This window comes from Lissotriton helveticus, chromosome 1_1, assembly GCF_964261635.1.
Source record: "Lissotriton helveticus chromosome 1_1, aLisHel1.1, whole genome shotgun sequence".
NCBI lineage: Eukaryota > Metazoa > Chordata > Amphibia > Caudata > Salamandridae > Lissotriton > Lissotriton helveticus.
The window spans coordinates 774,909,823-774,927,878 of record NC_136057.1 but is presented as its reverse complement, the minus strand read 5'-3'; the positions used below and the strand labels follow the sequence as shown (position 1 = coordinate 774,927,878).

At 47.8% G+C, this 18,056-nt stretch overlaps 1 protein-coding gene across 8 annotated transcripts in view; it reads left to right on the top strand.

The window, feature by feature from the left end:
- The window catches only part of ST7 (suppression of tumorigenicity 7), a 606,638-nt gene extending 589,731 nt beyond the window's left edge, over positions 1-16,907 (top strand). For all 8 annotated transcript variants that reach the window (XM_078674347.1, XM_078674344.1, XM_078674346.1 and 5 more), the window contains one exon: positions 16,572-16,907. In XM_078674347.1, the coding sequence (XP_078530473.1) occupies positions 16,572-16,667 (96 nt within the window). In that variant the 3' untranslated portion in view covers positions 16,668-16,907. The remainder of the gene's footprint in view (positions 1-16,571) is intronic.
- The last annotated feature ends 1,149 nt before the right edge of the window (positions 16,908-18,056 follow it).

Sequence of the window (18,056 nt, the reverse complement as noted above, 5' to 3'; positions counted from 1 at the left end):
AATCTATCAAGTCTTACATGCAGCGCATGGGCCCCCGAATAATATGAGTAAGTTCTCGTGTTGGGGTTGCGATTGCGCCAGGCATCAAGAAGATCCCAGTGCATTGCCCAATCTGCGAATGCTTTCGCCGTGGTATGGATCGCTGCATGTGGCAGAGGGGGGGATGGCCTATCGAATATGATGTCAAGAACACAATTGTAGTCGCCTCCTAGCAATAGGGGTACACCCGGCCATGCTGCTAGCGCCGCAGACAAGCGAGTGAGAAATCGTCCCTGATCAACATTGGGGGCATAAATGGAGGCTATAACTATGTCCTGCCCATCTAGTTTACCCTGAAGTAACACGTATCTGCCCTCATCATCTATGTGGCTGTGCGTGAGTGCAAAGGGGACCCCGGGGCGGATCCACACCAGAGTCCCACGCGCGTAAGCTGAAAAACCCGTGGCATATATCTGTCCCCTCCATCTACGGCATAATGTGCGCGCCTCTGTGTCTGTCAAGTGCGTCTCCTGTAGTAGTGCAATGTGCACCTGGTGTCGCTTGAGATATGAGTACACCTGGTAACGTCGTAAGGGGGTGTGTATCCCTCGGACATTCCAGGTGGGCAAAACTTAGTCACAGACATTACATTGAATTTTCCCCACTCCCCAGTTCCACCCCCCGCACCCCACACCATCCGCAGCTCCACAAAACATAATCGCATAATGTAGCACATACTTGGATCCCATCATCACACCTCCCCACCTACTCACATCTAAGGCAAGAATAGAAGGCACCAGTCCCGTAACTAAAGAAAACAAAAGTACAATGCCAAAAGGTCGACTGCGGAACATGCTGTCGTCCAAACGCTCTAATGAGCTCTAACTAATCCAAAATTCAAGGGGGTTCACTGAGGTGGAAGGTTATGTATACAACAGGGTCATGCAGGTAGGGTGTGGGCGTGCTCCCTCAACCACAGGTTGTAAGTGTCTCATAGTCCACCGCCAGCAAGAGTTCCAAATGGTTAAGGCAGTGCCGCCCGAATGGGTTGAGGGGCAGGGGGGGCTAGTGATCATACTGAGCGAGCCACAATCAGGAACTTACCACAGTCTGGGCTCACCTCCGGTAGGACTGGCCACTGCAGGGCACCGCTGGGGAACCCGGCAATCAGTCACTCAATGTCCGGGTCATTCCCACATCGAAGTGTCCGCCCATCACTGGCGGAAATTCGCGCTGCACAGCACTGGTAGTCCACAACTCCGTGGCAAATTCAGTGAATTAGATCAGCCGTCTGTGGCGTAACCTCTGGAAGATCCACTGACCCCTGGGAATCTGGCAGTCCATATATGTATTCGTCATCGCTCACCTGACCCTCCGGACTCGCTCCAGGGGCAGGGAGTTCTGTCAGTGAGCCACTGATCTCCGCTTGCGAATAGCTTCCTGTTGCTCTTCTTGTCGGTGCTCAGGTGTGGGGCCCACAGTCGCCTCCTGACACACCGAGCCGGTCACCGAGGGTCGTCTACGTCGCCGAGCACCTCCGCCGCGGCGCATCCTCGGGGGCACTCCACCGGTCTCCGTGTCAATTCCCGAGTCGAGCCAGGTCTCCACAGCCTCTGGGGTATTGAAAAAGTGAGTCTTATCCTGAGCCACAACTCGCAGCCGTGCAGGGAATAGTAACGAATATTTGAGAGTTAGACGGCGGAGTCGCTGTTTCACCTCCATGTAGGAGTGACGCTGACGCTGTACTTGTATTGTATAGTCTGGAAAGAACATTATCGTAGCATTATCAACTCTGACTTCAGGCAATTTGCGAACTTCGCGTAATATGGTGTCACGATCGCGGTAGTTCAATACGCGAATGAGCATGGGTCTCGGATTTGGGCCTTCAAGGGGAGGTCGGGTGGGCACACGGTGGGCACGCTCCACCACAAAGTGTTGTGAAAGGGTGCCTTCCGGTAGGATGCCTCTTAGCCAGCGCTCCATATGCTCCGGTGCTTCCCTCGGTTCCCATCTCTCCGGCAGGCCCACGATGCGGATGTTGTTGCGTCTTGCTCTCCCTTCCGCATCCTCAGCACGATCCTCCAAAAACTCTACCCTATTAAGGAGATTCTGTACGTGTTTGTCCATCTGGGTGATCTTAGGGGACAGCTCAGTCACCGTGGTCTCCAGCGTGGTCGTTCTTTCCGCCAGTGATCTGCTCGGAGATGCGTCATATCTATGGCTACGCTATCAATTTTGGTCTCCAAGGAGGTGCGGGTCAGTGCAGCGACTCCTCCAGTCTTTCCATAGCCGCTAACATCGTGTCAAGCTTAGAAGCTGTGTGGTCCGCCTCAGGTTGCTTCGCCATTTTTCCTTTCACTTGGGTGCCCCAGTCACAGCCCTCGTTTTAGGTCCCACGTACATGGGAGGCGCCGTAGTATCCAGGTGCAGGTATATCGCAGGGGATCTCCCTATGCCGTCCGCAGGGCGGGGCTCCTCAGTGGGATACCGCAGGGACCACTCCCGGTGTCCAGAGCTACAGGATTCCGGCAATCCGCGCCTTATTGAGAGCGATGATGGGTGAACCGGGCAGGGACAAGAAGCACAAAGAAGTGTTGCAGTCATCAAGTGCAAGGAGGGGACAGGAGGCGTAGTTAATGCACTGGCAAGAACATCTGATGGACAGACGTGGCGTTGTGGGAATTGCAAATTAATCAGGACCAACGCACTCAGCAGTCGCTTACTTCTGGGTCGTCATCAGATTTAATTGATAATATCAGGCAGCGTTCGGGGAGTCGTGATCCCCCTCTCTCCAGTCAGGCGGCCCCTCAGCTCGAAGTCGGGTTCTGGATCGAGTGCACAGGCCGCCGCCGCCGTGGCAGCAGGAACGGGCAGGCGGCTGAGTGGACTGTTCTGATGGGTCCATGTCGTACTCCCTCGATGGCAACTGTGGGACCGTGGACTGCTGAGCCGACACCCCAGAACCGGCATCCAGCGGGGGGGTGGGGGGGGGGGGGGGGGGGGAGAATCAGCCGCAGCGTCCCTCCAGCGCTAGGTACAGGTGGTCCGGGGCCGCGCCCCACCAGTGAGCAGCGTGGGCATCCACCTCCAGGTGCCGGGGCCAGCAGGGTCCCGTACAGCCGCCCCACCCCCGCAGTAGGCCGCGTCCGCGGCCCCAGGCAGTAGGTTCTGTCCACCGGAATCGGTCCCGGGCGGGGCGAGCTGCCGGGTGTCGCTCCCGGTGAAAACGGTGGGGCGGGGGGGTAGCTCACCTCCGCGCCAGCCGCCGCATGTGACAGTCAAATGCCAACAATCTTCGCAGTCCGGCGAGGCTCGGCCCAGGATCCACGGGTTGCTTTCCTCCCACGCAGCAGCCAGCAGGAGGGGGGTACCGTCACCCCGGCCCCCACAGGTCCACCACCACTCTCCGGCCCCAGCAGAGGGGCGGGCGGGGCCCGACGACGCCAAGAGGTTCTCACTCGCCTCCGCAGGGCCCGTCTGGAGGGCAAAGACACCGGCCTCAATTGCCACCCCTCGCCGGCAGGAAGCACTCGTCGGTCGGCCTCACAGGGCCAACCAGCGCCGGGGCGGCGCGCCTGGGGTGACAGCCACCAAAGTTCAGCAGCAAGGTGACAGGTGTGGCAGGCACACTCGTTGCTGATTTCGGGTTGGTTCGGGCAACTGTAACGGAGAAATCGCCTGTGGTAGGGGAGCTTCTTACAGAGCTCTACCCTGGCACGACCGCCATAGCTGCGTGCTCAGCCACGCCCCCCAGAGCTTCAGCCTCAGCAATGATGATAGACTCCGCATTGCAACCCTGCAACTTTTTAAAGCCAACACATCTCCCCGACTGCGTTCCGCATTCCATCACCTCTAGACTCCAGTCTATGGTGGCCAGAAGACCTGAGCCAAGCCCCCACGCCTAAAGACTCAGTAAAAAATCTTGGAGTCCGCTGGGATAACCATCTCAGCTTCAATACCCAGGTACAAACAGTGACAGCCTCCTGTTTTGGCAAGATCAGGACCATCAAGCGACTCATCAACTACCTACCAGCGGACTGCCGTAAGATTGTGATCCAGGCACTGATCATTTCCCATCTTGATTACGCCAATGCCCTCTACCTAGGTATCACAGCAGACCAATGTCAAAAACTCCAGACGGTCCAAAATGCCGCCGCTCGGCTAGTGGAAAGAATCCCTTTCAGACACCATATCTCTCCCCACCTCCGCAAATTGCATTGGCTGCCAATGGCCAAAAGGTGTATTTTCAAAGCTATGACGCTGGCCCATCGAGCCTCGAGGGGTATGGGATCTGCCCATTTGAAAAACACCTTGCGACCGTATACCAACTACAGGACTTTACGGTCCAACTCTCTCCTTCTCCTGGAAACTCCACGTTTTAAACGCTCACGGGCAGGTGGAAAAACCTTTGAGGTATGTGCCTCCCAGCACTGGAACAAGCTCCCGTTGGCCCTACGCTCTTCCCAATCAGAAATGTCATTCCGCAAGTCCCTGAAGACCCACCTGTTTTCCCTCTAACATCCTCCTGTGCCCTCCACCTTCAAAGTTCTCAGCGCCGGGACGCCCCGTCGGGGCAGCTGCGCGCTCTATAAAATACACAAATAAATAAATAAATTCCCAACACCGGACTTTGCATCATAAGCACCATCAGCTCAACCATCCCCACAACAGCCTCGCACCACAGCCTCGCCGCATCTTGGAACCGATGCATCACCTGAGCTGGGCAATACATCTTTGGCATGGTCCCAAGCAATGCTCCACAAACCAAGATTGAAGGTACTCTGTTTGGCTGGCCTAACGGGGTCCCTGTAGCTGGCCCACACTCCATCACACTCTGCCTGAACTTGTGACTTTGTCTCGGCCCAGTGCAACCAGATATCCACAGTTGGCACTTTGTGCTTTTTTGCGCTTTTTTCACTTGGACCTTAAAAATTGAATATCTCCAGTTCTACTCATTTGATTTTTGTCGTTTAGGTCTGGTTATATTTATTAAACTAAGCTCTAATTTTCTAAACCTGTTGTGGGCTACTTCTGTGTTGTGTTTTACTGTTTGAAGCGTTGCACAAATATTTTACACATTGCCTCCGAGTTAAGCCTGACTGCACTGTGCCAAGCTACCAAGGGGGTAGGACAGGTTAATTTGGGCATGCTTCTGCCATACCTTGACAAGGATTGTGGTTGCTGCTTGACCAGGGCCCACACCCCATTCAGTCAACCAGCCAATTTCTTACATATGCATATTGGAGTAGCTGGATCTTTTACAGTCCGATCTTGGGAGGCTATGCCTTTTGCAAATGTTTTCTCTAAAAACTTTAGCATTCAATATCTCCGGGTCTACTGATTGGATTTTTGTCATTCTGGCCCGGTTTTGTTTATTAAATTAATCTCTACGTTTTTAACATGGTGTGGGTTCTTTCTGTTTTACTGTTTGAAGGGTTGCACAAATACTTTACACAGTGCCTCTAAGTTACTAGAGGGTTGAGTACAGGTCAATTTAGTGTTTGCTTGTGGCTTACCCTAACTAAGATTGTGGTTGCTGCTTGCCCAAGACTCACACCACACCAAGCCAACCATTCTACCACTTCACCCATTATGCTTTACAATCAATGCAAAGTCACATCTGTGTCCGCTACACGTTTCTGTGCATTACACGTGCCTAGAGTGAGTTGCATTAGCCCCAAACTCAAGTTACAAATATGTCCCCTACCAAAGTGCCTTTCCAAGCAGTGGTTACAGGTATAAGGGGTTATGACGTTCTAGCGTTGGAGGAGCTCAGTGTTCATCAAAAACTGCAGTGGTGAAACGAGAAAAGCTTGTTACTGGTCAGGTTGCCTACAGTCACAGGTGGCCATCAATAATAATAATGACCTTGAATTTGTAAAGCGCACAGCTACCTCCAAAGTGGTTTCCCGGTGCTGGGGGCCCTTGGGAAGATTAAGCGAGCTATTGCTCTGAGTCACATGGTGGTGGGAAGACCCGGCGCCGGGGATCAAACCGTGAACCCGTGGTCCGGAGTCAGGCACCCTAGCTGCTGCACCACACCTCTTCCACAGACACTCCCTCGTGGGTTGGAGAGCTCACGTGGGTGACCTGATAGTCCAGGGCAAAAGGTCCTTGAAACAAATATTTCCTTAACATCTTGTTGGAGTTCATGGCAGTCCAATTAGCTTCCTGAGCTTTCCAGACAAAAATTTGTCACAGAGCAGTTCATATTTAAACAGACACAACCACCATGTATTATACACCGAAATAGGTTACACATTCCATATAGATTTCAAAAACTGTTCAGACAATCTGGTGTTGTTCTATTCACCAACAAGTTTCCTTGCTGACCGAACAGCTCCCAGAGGTGAACAGCAACTTTGCAGATCTTCTCATCAGAAGCCACCAATAAACTCAGAAATGGCATTTCACTTCCAGCTATACCAAAGCATTAGCTCCAAAGTTTCGACACAGCAGTGGTAGACCTGTTTACCAACTGCAAAATTGTGAAATGCTAAAACTTCGTATCCATGTATCCATGTAAACTCACCCGAAGTCTCTGGGCAATATCTTATGGCTCAACTGGTCTGGGATATTTGCATACCCTTTTTTCCAGCTACCAGTTCAAAAAGTTGACTGGTGCCAATGATGTTTATTCTCATCCCCTCTACATGGCAGTAGTAACCTTGGTTCTTTTCTCCTGTCAATGCACCATCCTAAAAAGTTACAACTGTGCACATATGTACTCATATAGCATCAAAGTCAACGACTACATCTAAACCTCAAGAGGCTCATTTTTGCATTCAAATGGATACTTCCAACTGCAGATTCTGCACCTTGCTACACTGGATCTGGCCAATTTTTAAGCATAGCCCCAGCGCACAAATAGGGGGCCTCGTGCTGCTCTGGGTTGATCCACCATGAAAGTAACAACTGAAGCTGTATATAAGCACAACCCAGGTGTGCTGACATCTGTTCCTTTCTTTCTGCCCCTTCATTCGTGGATCCGGAGCTAGCTCCTGCTTTTTAGGTCAAGCCTATGCAGCGCATGTGCTGCTCTGTGAGGCATGCTGTATTGGAGTATGGACGCCCCTCCCACTCTCCGCCCATATTTTTGATTGCCTTGTGTCATTGCCCTTCGTAAATGCTGCCTTCTGATTCATTAATAGGCTTGTTAGTCCCTACATAGTACCGCCTTGGCTTCATTTGTAACCTCCCACGAGGACTGGCCCTTTTACTTCTGTTGTTACATGGTATGTCTGTAAACACTATTTTCTTTAATGCGTTTCTCCTACTGCAGGCATGAAATGCTTTCCTGTAACCTCTGTGCAGCTCCCTAGTTATAGTCTTCACTGCTGTCTTCCATCGACGCACTGCACAAATTCTGTCTGATTTGCAGCTTCACCCGTCCTGTACCCCCTCCGCTGCTTGTTTTAAGTTAGCAATCCACCTGAATGTATGGAAGACTTTACATTAGCACCACTTACAAGGGCACATTCTGTTTTTGTGGGCACGGGGAGATTGAGATTTGCCCAGATGTTGAGCGACACCAAGACTCGAACCCAGTTCCCCAAGTTTGATGGTCAGCCGCTCTCTTCATTATGCTACACCCTCTCCATGTTCTACCAGGTTTCTGTGGAGTGCATTAGTCGTTTTTCGTTTCAAAACTTTATTTCGATTTCATATAGAAACCATAAAAGTATACATAGACAATTTTAAAAGTACAGTAAAATTAATCAACCATCACAATACATGATGACATAATTTTTCTTAAAACCAAATTCCATCAATATCTATTTCTAATCACCAAAACTGATCTAGAAATTAGTCCATATTATCCGACATTATGATGGAACATAAACTGTTCTGGGGTAAAAGTCACTTAAAGACCAAACTGATATGGGACCATCCCCTATTTGTGGCTGCCGGGATTGGAGGTATGGTACGACATATTTATGTTTAAACTTCACAAGTACCAAATCGCCCGCAATGTTTTTTGTGAGAGGACCCAACCAGCCCACCCTTCGGACACTTAATATGGTCCCGTCTAAATAGGGGGGCAGGGGTCTATTTTTGGTGAGCCAATACACAACCTTATTCCTTAGGTCCTGCTGTCTCTCAAGTTTTCCCTTCGGAAGTTCAGGTATTCCTGAGAGAACACTCACAATGGGTACTGCCTCCGGTGGCAAGTCTAAGGGGTTAGTTTTGTGGGGAAAAGTGTCTTGGTTAGACTTGTCTTTACTCCGCCCTGCCCTAAGGTGCAAAGATTGTGATGGCCTAACGGCTTTAGCAGCTTTTGAGGTATTTATATCTTTAGAAATTGGCGTATCTCTAGGGACTGGATGCTGTGAACGTACAGGTCCTGCCATAGATTTAGTAACTGGAGAGTTGGTAACAAATGAATTGACTTTTGTAGCTTTTATAGCTTCCTCCACACCCCTAAGCCTGTCCTCTAGACTAGTTATTTTATCAGTCAACGGAGTTATAATTGATTTCATCATTGTTTCAAGCTCCAACAATGTGAAGGCCTGTGCAGGTATTCTCACATTAGAAGTTGAGGAAGTTGGAGCTTTTTCTGGAACCAGAGGAATGTAAGAGGTTTTACATAATAGATTAAGTTCATCCAGTAGTGATATTACCGGGGCTTTATTAGTTGACTGAGGCGGAGAACCCAAAGCAAAAGAGCTATCTAGAAGCGGGGATCGTTCTATTCTGTCTATGTCTTTTGCAATGGGCGGTATAACGCGCTTGAAGTACGTGTCCAGTGTTCCCTTAAGCAGATCACCCTGGGGGGTGAGATTTATAAGGTCCGCTTTGCCAGGCATATCGTTGGGGCTATCACCAATGAGGAAGTATTGTACAATATCAAAAAACCCAGGGAGGAGCTTCTTAATGTGTCCAGAAAAAGTCAATGGGTAACAGTACCTTAGAATCAGACACTGAAGGGGGGGTGACCCGACCCGGCCTCCTCTGGCCTCTGACGGCCGCAGACGGCCCCGCCCTTGTCCCGGGCTTCTCCCGGCGCCGACCCGTGCGCGATCCCGCGACGCGGGGGGTAGCCGTGGATTTATGCCCCTCCTGGCGCGGGTCAGAGCGGCTTCCTGCCGCTAAGGATTGTGGGGATTGTGGTTCCCTCGGGCCGATCACGGCCGCAGTAAACGCCGGTTTCTGGGTCCAGCCCCTGACTTCCCCACCAACACGCAGGGCTCAAAGTGCTGCAACGAGTCCCCCGCTCCACCGGGGGTAGCCGTGGATTTATGCCCCTCCTGGCGCGGGTCAGAGCGGCTTCCTGCCGCTAAGGATTGTGGGGATTGTGGTTCCCTCGGGCCGATCACGGCCGCAGTAAATGCCGGTTTCTGGGTCCAGCCCCTGACTTCCCCACCAACACGCAGGGCTCAAAGTGCTGCAACGAGTCCCCCGCTCCACCGGGGGTAGCCGTGGATTTATGCCCCTCCTGGCGCGGGTCAGAGCGGCTTCCTGCCGCTAAGGATTGTGGGGATTGTGGTTCCCTCGGGCCGATCACGGCCGCAGTAAACGCCGGTTTCTGGGTCCAGCCCCTGACTTCCCCACCAACACGCAGGGCTCAAAGTGCTGCAACGAGTCCAAAAGTGCATTAGTCATTCCAGTGCTTTAGATGGAAAAAAGACTGCATGGCACAAATTCCCTTTACCTTATCTAACCAATTGTTGCTTGCCTACCATATTAAACGGGGAAACTTTTCAGCAGAGCTGGAGCGCTGTAGTCCTTTGCAGACGGAAGCCACAGCATTTGCTGCTGTGTGCACTGACGCGCACAGACCATTACTGACTTTATGAATATTAATGAAGCATGGAGCCCGCTCCTCAGTGGGTGAAGCAATGGGTGAAGTAGGCGCTCTGCGCAGCCGACTTGATAGTATGTTCATTGCAGTAGAGAGGGCACATCTGCTTGTAGCTTATAACAACAAGCATTGGCATACCCAATACGTCTAGCTTTTGGGGCCTTATAAGTATTTAGTTATGCAGCACAATATCCTTGGTGCAACAACATCAACTGTTGCATGGCTAAGCACTTATAAGGTCCCAAAGGCGAGACCTATTGGCTATGCCAATGCTTGTTCTTCTTGCCTACAGCTTTCTGCTACAACTCGTGAAAGGTCTTCCTTTTTACCTTTTAGGGCTTTAGTCATGAGACTCAGCGGTCCCAAGAGCCCCACGGACGCTCATTTACCATTAGAGCTTGTATTTCCTCCCAGTGTTGTTATGATCTCAAATTGTGGCTTAGACACTTCAGATATGCAGGTACAGCAGAAGTTCTGGTGGGAGGTTAGCATTCATATAACAACTTCATTTGGTCTACTATATTAAATCACAATTTTGCCTTGTCTGAACAGTATCCGCATATATGCAATGAGTTCAGTTTGAGGGTCAGATGGTCGATATATGCAATCAATATGACTGAAAGTAGTTCGTTCTTTTTTTAGGTATTTTAACCCAATATGATTTTGGAGTAGAAACGCACTAAAATGTTTGACTAAAACATTCTGTTGTGCTGTCAACCGGGATCGGTCAGAGTCTCTGTTATTGATGCATTTATCTAGGAGTGTTTTAATTCGCTGTAGCTAACCTTTCAGTTACTTCAAAGTGCAGAGGGAAAGAAACTCTGCCCAGTTTGTCGCAAGCTGTACGCCGCCTCTGAGTGAAACAAGCAGATCGCCATGACCGCCGATATCGTCCGGTGAATTATTAGCGCTGACGCATTGATTTACACGAGCACGCGCCAGAGAGACATTCAAGCCACAGTGCTGGTCGCCACCCAAACAATCGGCGCCGGTCTAGATCCGCCCATAAACTAGGAGACCGTGATCGACAGCTCTCCTCCTTTCCGCAGATAGAATGACCTCCCTGAAAGAATTACGGCATGCGAGAGACGCTCCATGGCACTGCGATTCCATTATGAGCGACATTGCGATTACTAACGAGTGACATCCATCTGTCACTTTCAGTTTCGGCTTCTACCCAGTCCGTGTCCTGAGGAGAACCCACACTAACGTTGCGGTTCGAAACGCGTTGACCCTGAGCCTTGGAAAAAGAATAGGGGTGCCAATAGGGCTGTTCAAACCTACACAGTGTGATCCCTAGATGTGTAACCCCCCCAATTAGTTTTCCCATCCTTGGCTTTGTGAGACAGGCAGGCAGTTCTCTTTAACTTGAGGTCCGCTTGTCTTTTTGTACCTAATAAAAAGGACTGGCTCCTAATGTGAATGTACTGTTAGGCATACGATTGATTGTTGTGTGGTATTGCCTGTTTTAACTGACAATATTTTCGTTTGAACACTTGTACAGCACTTGTTTATTATTGCACATTTCACTTGTTCATATGTATTGTTTGCTGACTGTCTATTTGATGACATATCTTAAATTGATGAATGCTTTTCTAAAAATATAAAAAAATAAAATAAAATAGATGACCCTCCAGTACTGATTGGCTGAGTGGGATTCAAAATGAAAAAATAAATCCGTCTGGCTCCTGTGTTTGTTTAGCATATTTGAGTGGTCCAAGCCAGTTCAGATATAGGACCCAAACCTTTTTCCTTGACCAGTTTGAAGGCTGGGCGCTGTAGGGTAAAAACGCGTCCAATCAGACAAGGTGGAGTAGGTATCTGGTGTTCTATGGTGGTGGCCTCCTAGAGTCCAGCGAGGTGCATTAAAAGGCGAGACTGAATAGTTCTGTCTCCGGGACCTTACTGAAGCGCAGGTACACCCAACTCTTTAAAAGCAGGGGATGCTGAGAGGCATCAGTGGTGGTATGTGCGCTCCTCGTTAGAGCAGGTGGGTGCAGGTTCCCGATGCTTGTGTGTGTGTGATCCCACCACAGCAGCTGCTGTTGCATGCTAGTATGACCACTGTGCAGGGTACATCTTGTCTCCAATGAACAGGCACAATTTTGAGGATGTTGTGAAAATCAAGTTACTAGAGAGTCGAAGTAAAGGACTGGAAGCAACAGGATTCCGAACTTGAGCTGGTGGGTGGGATTCAAAAATCATGACCTCCACGGCAAGAAGCATGAAAGGATGAGGGTAAAATACGAAGCTTGTGTTGCAATTCTAATCCGCAGATGATGTGTGGGGGCATCAGGGCAATGCTTAATTTGAGCACGTGGTTTCCAGTGCTCGGACCAGTACTTAATTATCAACACCAGTGCTTGTGACAGTCTGCCACAAGGTGGCGGTGAGGTGCGGAGTACCCTGTGGCGTCTAATGGCTAAACTTTATAATATAGCCTACCATCTGGCTTAAGACAAAAATAACAAAAGAATAACTTGAGGTGTTTATAATTACCAAAAGCATAGTACACCAGTATTGTATGATGCACCTTGAAACTGTATAGCACCTTGAAAATGTCCTGGGGGGGGGGATGGGGAGGGCGGACTTTAATGCTTAGTAAGAGCCACAACTAAAAACACGCAACTATCCATTTTCTTTAACATACACACATTTGTAAACCAATGCGACCACAAATGGTTGTTAACCCGGAAAAAGAAATAAATATTGAATAATCATAACGGCTGTAGCAATTCGGAATGAAATAATGGAAGGAAGGCCAAAAGCTTCCATCAGTATCCGGGTAGACACAGGCATGTTTCATGTTATGAGGATTCATCCCTCCCTCTGGCTGCCTGTCATGGGAAGCTCTTCTGGGCTGTGCTGCGGCGGGACAGGGCCAGCACTGGGAGGGGGTCACATGAACAGGAGCCCTGCCTCCTTATCATGACCAGCAGACTTGGGGAGGGAAAACAACACGGCCGGCCCTCGCTGAGTTCACAAACTCTGACATGGGGGGCGCTCAAACCCTCCGTGCTGTATAAAAGCGAGCACTTGTATCCTCTGACATATAATATATGTTAGACTGCACAATTGAGAATAGCCAGGGCATGAAAAGGCGTCATGCACACAGAATGATAAAGCAGTTTGTTTGTGGAGATGGAATATGGAGTGGCATACGTTCCCAACCCTGGGGCAATGCAATTGTTTTTTAAAGTATCAATAAAAAAATAACACATCTCAGCCCCACAGACAGGGCCTCACACGGTCCTGTTCTAGGGACCTAACCTGGGCTTAATTTGTGACAAAAAAAACAGTTTATGAAAAATGTGGAGGAAAAGAGAGGAGGGAGATGCGAGCAGAGCATCAAAGAGCTGGGCGAAAAGGGAGGGGGGAATGCGAGGGGCAGAGGAGCCGGAATGGAATTAACGAAAAGGGAGAGGGGAATGCAAGGAGCAGAGGAGCCAGAATGAAAGTGACGAAAGTGAAAGTGATCACGATCAAGCGCAAGGCGAGCACGCGCCCGCGCACATGCACTGCAAGTTGTAGCCAGCTGTAGCATTTTTTAAAGCCCTCCTTACTTAAGGTCTCGCCAGATCAGCGCAAGCGCTGGGTCAGGCGAGACCTAAAAACATAGCGCTGCATGCAGCCTATCTGTGCACCTGGCCTGGGAGTGCTTAAAAACGGCGCTAGCTCAACAGGAGTGGTGGTATGTTGTGAATTTTACCTCTTGTTTTGTCTTCCTTCCTACGTTCAGTTGTAAAGGCGAGTTGTTAATCAGTGCCACGGCACAAGTGGCTTTGTTGTGCCAACAACAGACCTTGGAATAGAAACTTCTGTTGTATCTTGGGAAAGTCAAACATTCATTGTTGTGTTAGTCACGCATGCTCTCAACTTCGTGCAAGCAATGATAACACATGCTCTTATGGAGTTGATCATTTTCTTTGTTGAACTTTTTTTGGGGGGGCATTGGCTTTGTGTGCATACTTTCAGAGTTGTTTATTTAAATGCTTCATCTCGCCTTCCGTTCTTCTTGCTTGCCCCTCTCTCTCCATCACCCCCCCACCCCCACACGTTCCGAAGTTGCTTAAGAAACTTCCCTCTTCATTCCACGCGTTCTGGTGGTGTTGGTCATCATCCTGCTCCCACCCCTTCATTGATCTGATGCCTAAGGCCTGCTTTTTCGGTCCACTATGAACACTCCCCTCTCCATGGTAATTAAAAATGTAAACAAGACATAGTAATCCCTTCACTTCTTATACGTAATGAGCGTCACACAGCCCACGAGGGCAAACATCAAATCCATAATTATAACATGTTTATTTTCATAGCCAAAGCTTTCTTTTCTGAAAAACATTCCATGCCATTGGATATTTTAAAATGAATTGTGTTGTTTTTGCTAAATGCTTCGCTATGCCTTTCCTCCCACGTTCTGTTAGAAAGACGAGTTGTAAATCGGTGTTTAAGCAGAAATGACTTTAAAGGTGCATGGCTAAACACTAAGAAGGTCCAAAAGGCGAGACCTATTGGCTATGCCAATGCTTGTTCTTGTGAGATGACGAGCTTTTTTCTTCACATAAACGTATTTCTAGTGTGCAAGCGAAATGTCCTAAAACCACAGGCTTTAAACCTCGAAGGGGTTGTCGCAAACAAATGTCTATGATGAATCCCCCACATGGTGTGCCTCTGGTGTCTACAGTCGGGCCACTACGCAAAATCATGTGATGAATCTGCAGGTAATTCAGGACCACAAACCCAAACTGTACGTCACCAAGCATGGCCAGCAATCACTTCAAGACCCCACATGCTTGAAGTCAGGGGCATGGACCTGGCCCCACGACGGATCTTCGTCGGACTCCAAATCTTCAGTTACGTGAAACCAGGATGAGAATGTAACAAATTTGATTGGCTATGCAAGGCCAATGTCGACGAATGAGTCATTTAAGTTAATGCCTGACTTAAAACGTAACTCAACTTTACTTAACACTTAACTAACTTGTCCATTATCTGGGTGATACTGTTCATAGCCATGTAAAGGCCAGGCCTTCAATTATGGAGACAGATTGCTCAAATTCAAGTTTGAATGGGTACCCTATCTTTGAACAATTTGCAGGCTTTGCAGAAGAGTTGTATAGCCCAGCAGTCCAAGTCCTATGCACCAACCTCCCCCAACCCCTTCGCACGCACACAATCCCGAGTTTTGATTTTCAGCAATAAAAGGCAGTGACTTCTTTTGTAATGGTGATTTTTTTTTCTTCTGTCTTACAGACCTTGTTTCAATCCCCTACATAATTTCTGAGTTTAATAGTACCAGTTAGCAAAAGATGGCAAATGTAATACTGAACCAAATATCTTCTCATGGTTAATGAGGCATGTAATGAAAAATAAAAATCGTATTTTCTTTTTTTTCACATGTTGTTGTCCGCTTATGCTGAACCTTAAGAAAGGTGGTGACAAATACCTAGTCTGATGTAGTTGCATTATTTTATTTGTATCAATTAATAGCAAGCCCACAGTTATGTCTCCTTTTTATAATATCCATTATTTTATTCCTGGTATCTGTCAGGCACAATGGCTCTGCATGTAAATGCCTCTTAAGTCTGTCACAACCATCGCTAGTGGACTACTCTGTCCAGACGGAGGAGCATTGATCTTTGATCAAGTTGGCATTGAATCTTGCAATAATGTGTATGAATCCGATCTAAACTTGTGCAAGATCATGACCATCAGGCTCAAGATGAGCCACTTGTTGAAAAGCAAGATGCCCCTCCTCCCCCACCTTAGCATCAGCAGGTCTCGCACAAGAAGTGTCTAAATGTGTCTGGGTGATGGTAACAACTGGTTGCTGAAGTCTTTTTGTTCAGGAAGGCGCAGTAGGATACATGGGGCTACTGGTTTATTTTTGGCTGAAAAGACTGCTCATCGAGTAGCTGTACTGCTATTTATAAGAAACTTGTAGTGCCTGAAAAAGGGATGACCAGGTAAAGCATAAAACACCAGTCTGCATGCTGGTCAAACAAGGGTGACTCTGACTGCTTCCTTTGCCTGAGCTCCGTGTTCAAACTCGTGTTTAAGAAGTGGAACACAATGTTTGATGTGTTAAAGCACATATCAATATAAATTAAATGGGACATGCCCACTGACCAGATTAATATCCAAATGTGCATGGTAGTTTAAAAACATTTTTGGGAATATTTAGGAGCCTGTCAATGTGTTATATACATACTTATTAATAGGATGCAAATATTTAACAAATGTTTCAAGAAGTGAATCTGAAGTTTGGAAAAGAAGGCTGATTTCCCGAAGCCAGCTCTAATATTCGCAGATAAAAGCCAAGGTAGGGGCAATAGCAGACTGATTCAAGGAAGACACCTTGTTTTCAAAGGACTGTAGTCACCCAGGTCTCTGCCCATCAATGAGACAAGGGGGAGGTCCTGGTAATAGGCCGAAGCGCATATTGAAGGGAACAAGCCCCATGTCTTGCAATGTCACTACCACTCTCTCACTATAAATTACCCTCTTATTCACCTGCATTGTTACATTAACTTAAAGAGAATGTCTCCCCGTCAAAGAATGTCACTCCTGTGTTTTCGGGCAAACTTGTGTAAGGAAGCAAGTTCATTTAGATATAATTTTAGCGAATGCATTATGCACACTTGCAGACTTGGGAAATAGTATGATTGGGAATTTTGTTGAAAATGATAGAACATTGGAGCCATAGTTTCTGTTTGAAAGCCTGACTTTATTATTAAAGCCTTAATTACTGTGCATTTAGATATTGACTTGTATGTTTTTCTGTTTTTCACAGTTCCTCAGCACGTTGTTCGCTCCTTTAAATTTTGTGATGGAGAAAGTAGAAAGCATCCTCCCTTCCAGTCTCTGGCACCAGCTGACGAGGATCTGAGAAAACATTGCACTAGCCAATCGCCGGAACATCTTACATGCCAATTTTTTGTTGACCACAAGAAAGCATGACTTTAAAAAAGGGAAGAAGTTTTGACTTATGAAGTCTCCACGGATTGTCTGTTCGCGCATAAAAAAAACTTTTTTGTTGTACAAAATAAATCAATGTTCTGTTCTATTATGTTTTGCATTCAAAGGAAAAACAGTTCTTAAAAATAAACTTTTGTGTACTGCAGCAGAACAGTGGTTTATTCAAAGTTCTTGAAACTTCCAAGGCATTTCTGCTGTTACCAAAAACACCTGTTTTAAAGGATCAATGATTTAGGCTACTAAGTAGCGCGATTTGCGATTCCACTCTTTGAAAATCTAATGCATCTGCCTATAGAATGTACAGGCAGAACTTCAGCAACAGAATTTCAGAAGACTCGCTACTTAAGCCGCCTGATAAAGGGAAACCCATTTTAAAAATGGCATAAAAAGCCTGTTCTTTTGTGCGCGTCTTTGAGACTTGCCATTTTGTTGATAAATGCAGACCAGGAGGCTCAGAAAACATGCATTAAGTTGAAGGAGGCCAACCATTCACTTTTTTTTCAATTTAAAATAAAATATAAATGCTTTGTCCGACTGAGTACTGCATTGAGACCACATGGTGTTGGGGCTTATTCAAAAGAAAGGAAGCAGCATTCATGTACCACTTATCTTCCTCCTTGCAGTCCTCACAAAACTGAGGGCAGGTCCGTGTTTAGGAGCCAGGCAACCTGGTTTGTCCATACAACTTTACCCTGTCCGCCTTATAGGAGTATATTTACTGCTTAGAGTTTACCCCTCACTCAGAACTTCCTGATTGTCTACCATTGGAAAACGGAATTTGTTCGCAGAAGCAAGTCCAGGTGCCCAGATTTTCTTGAGTTTCTAGGATGCAAAATATTGCTGTGCTATTTCGCCCTATCCTCCTCTTGGTTGCAGGTTAATTTCCCTCTCTTGATAGACTGTTGGTGATTTTTGATCTGCTCCTGGCCTGGGGCTGAGATGTGGGCTTTGGTGTTTCAGGCCTGACTTCCATGCCAATAGCCCATGTCTGGTATTGCTTTCTAGAGCCTTTGCTACCTCAAGTGCTGCTTGCTCCTGCCCACAGTGCTGTAGCTGTGTGGGAGAATGATCTTACTACAGGGACTATTAAGGCATTCTTTTCTCCTTACAAGGACACTGCTCATGAGTATGTTTTTGTTTATAATTCTGTAGGTTCGTTATCTACACACACAGGAGCCCAGCTATCATTAGTGCAGCAAGTGTATTGGCATCGTGGCACAACGGTTGGCAGGGTCCACTTTACCCAATTGTCAAGTGCATTAATAAAATAGAGGGAACTGTCTGTGACATACCCTGTGAC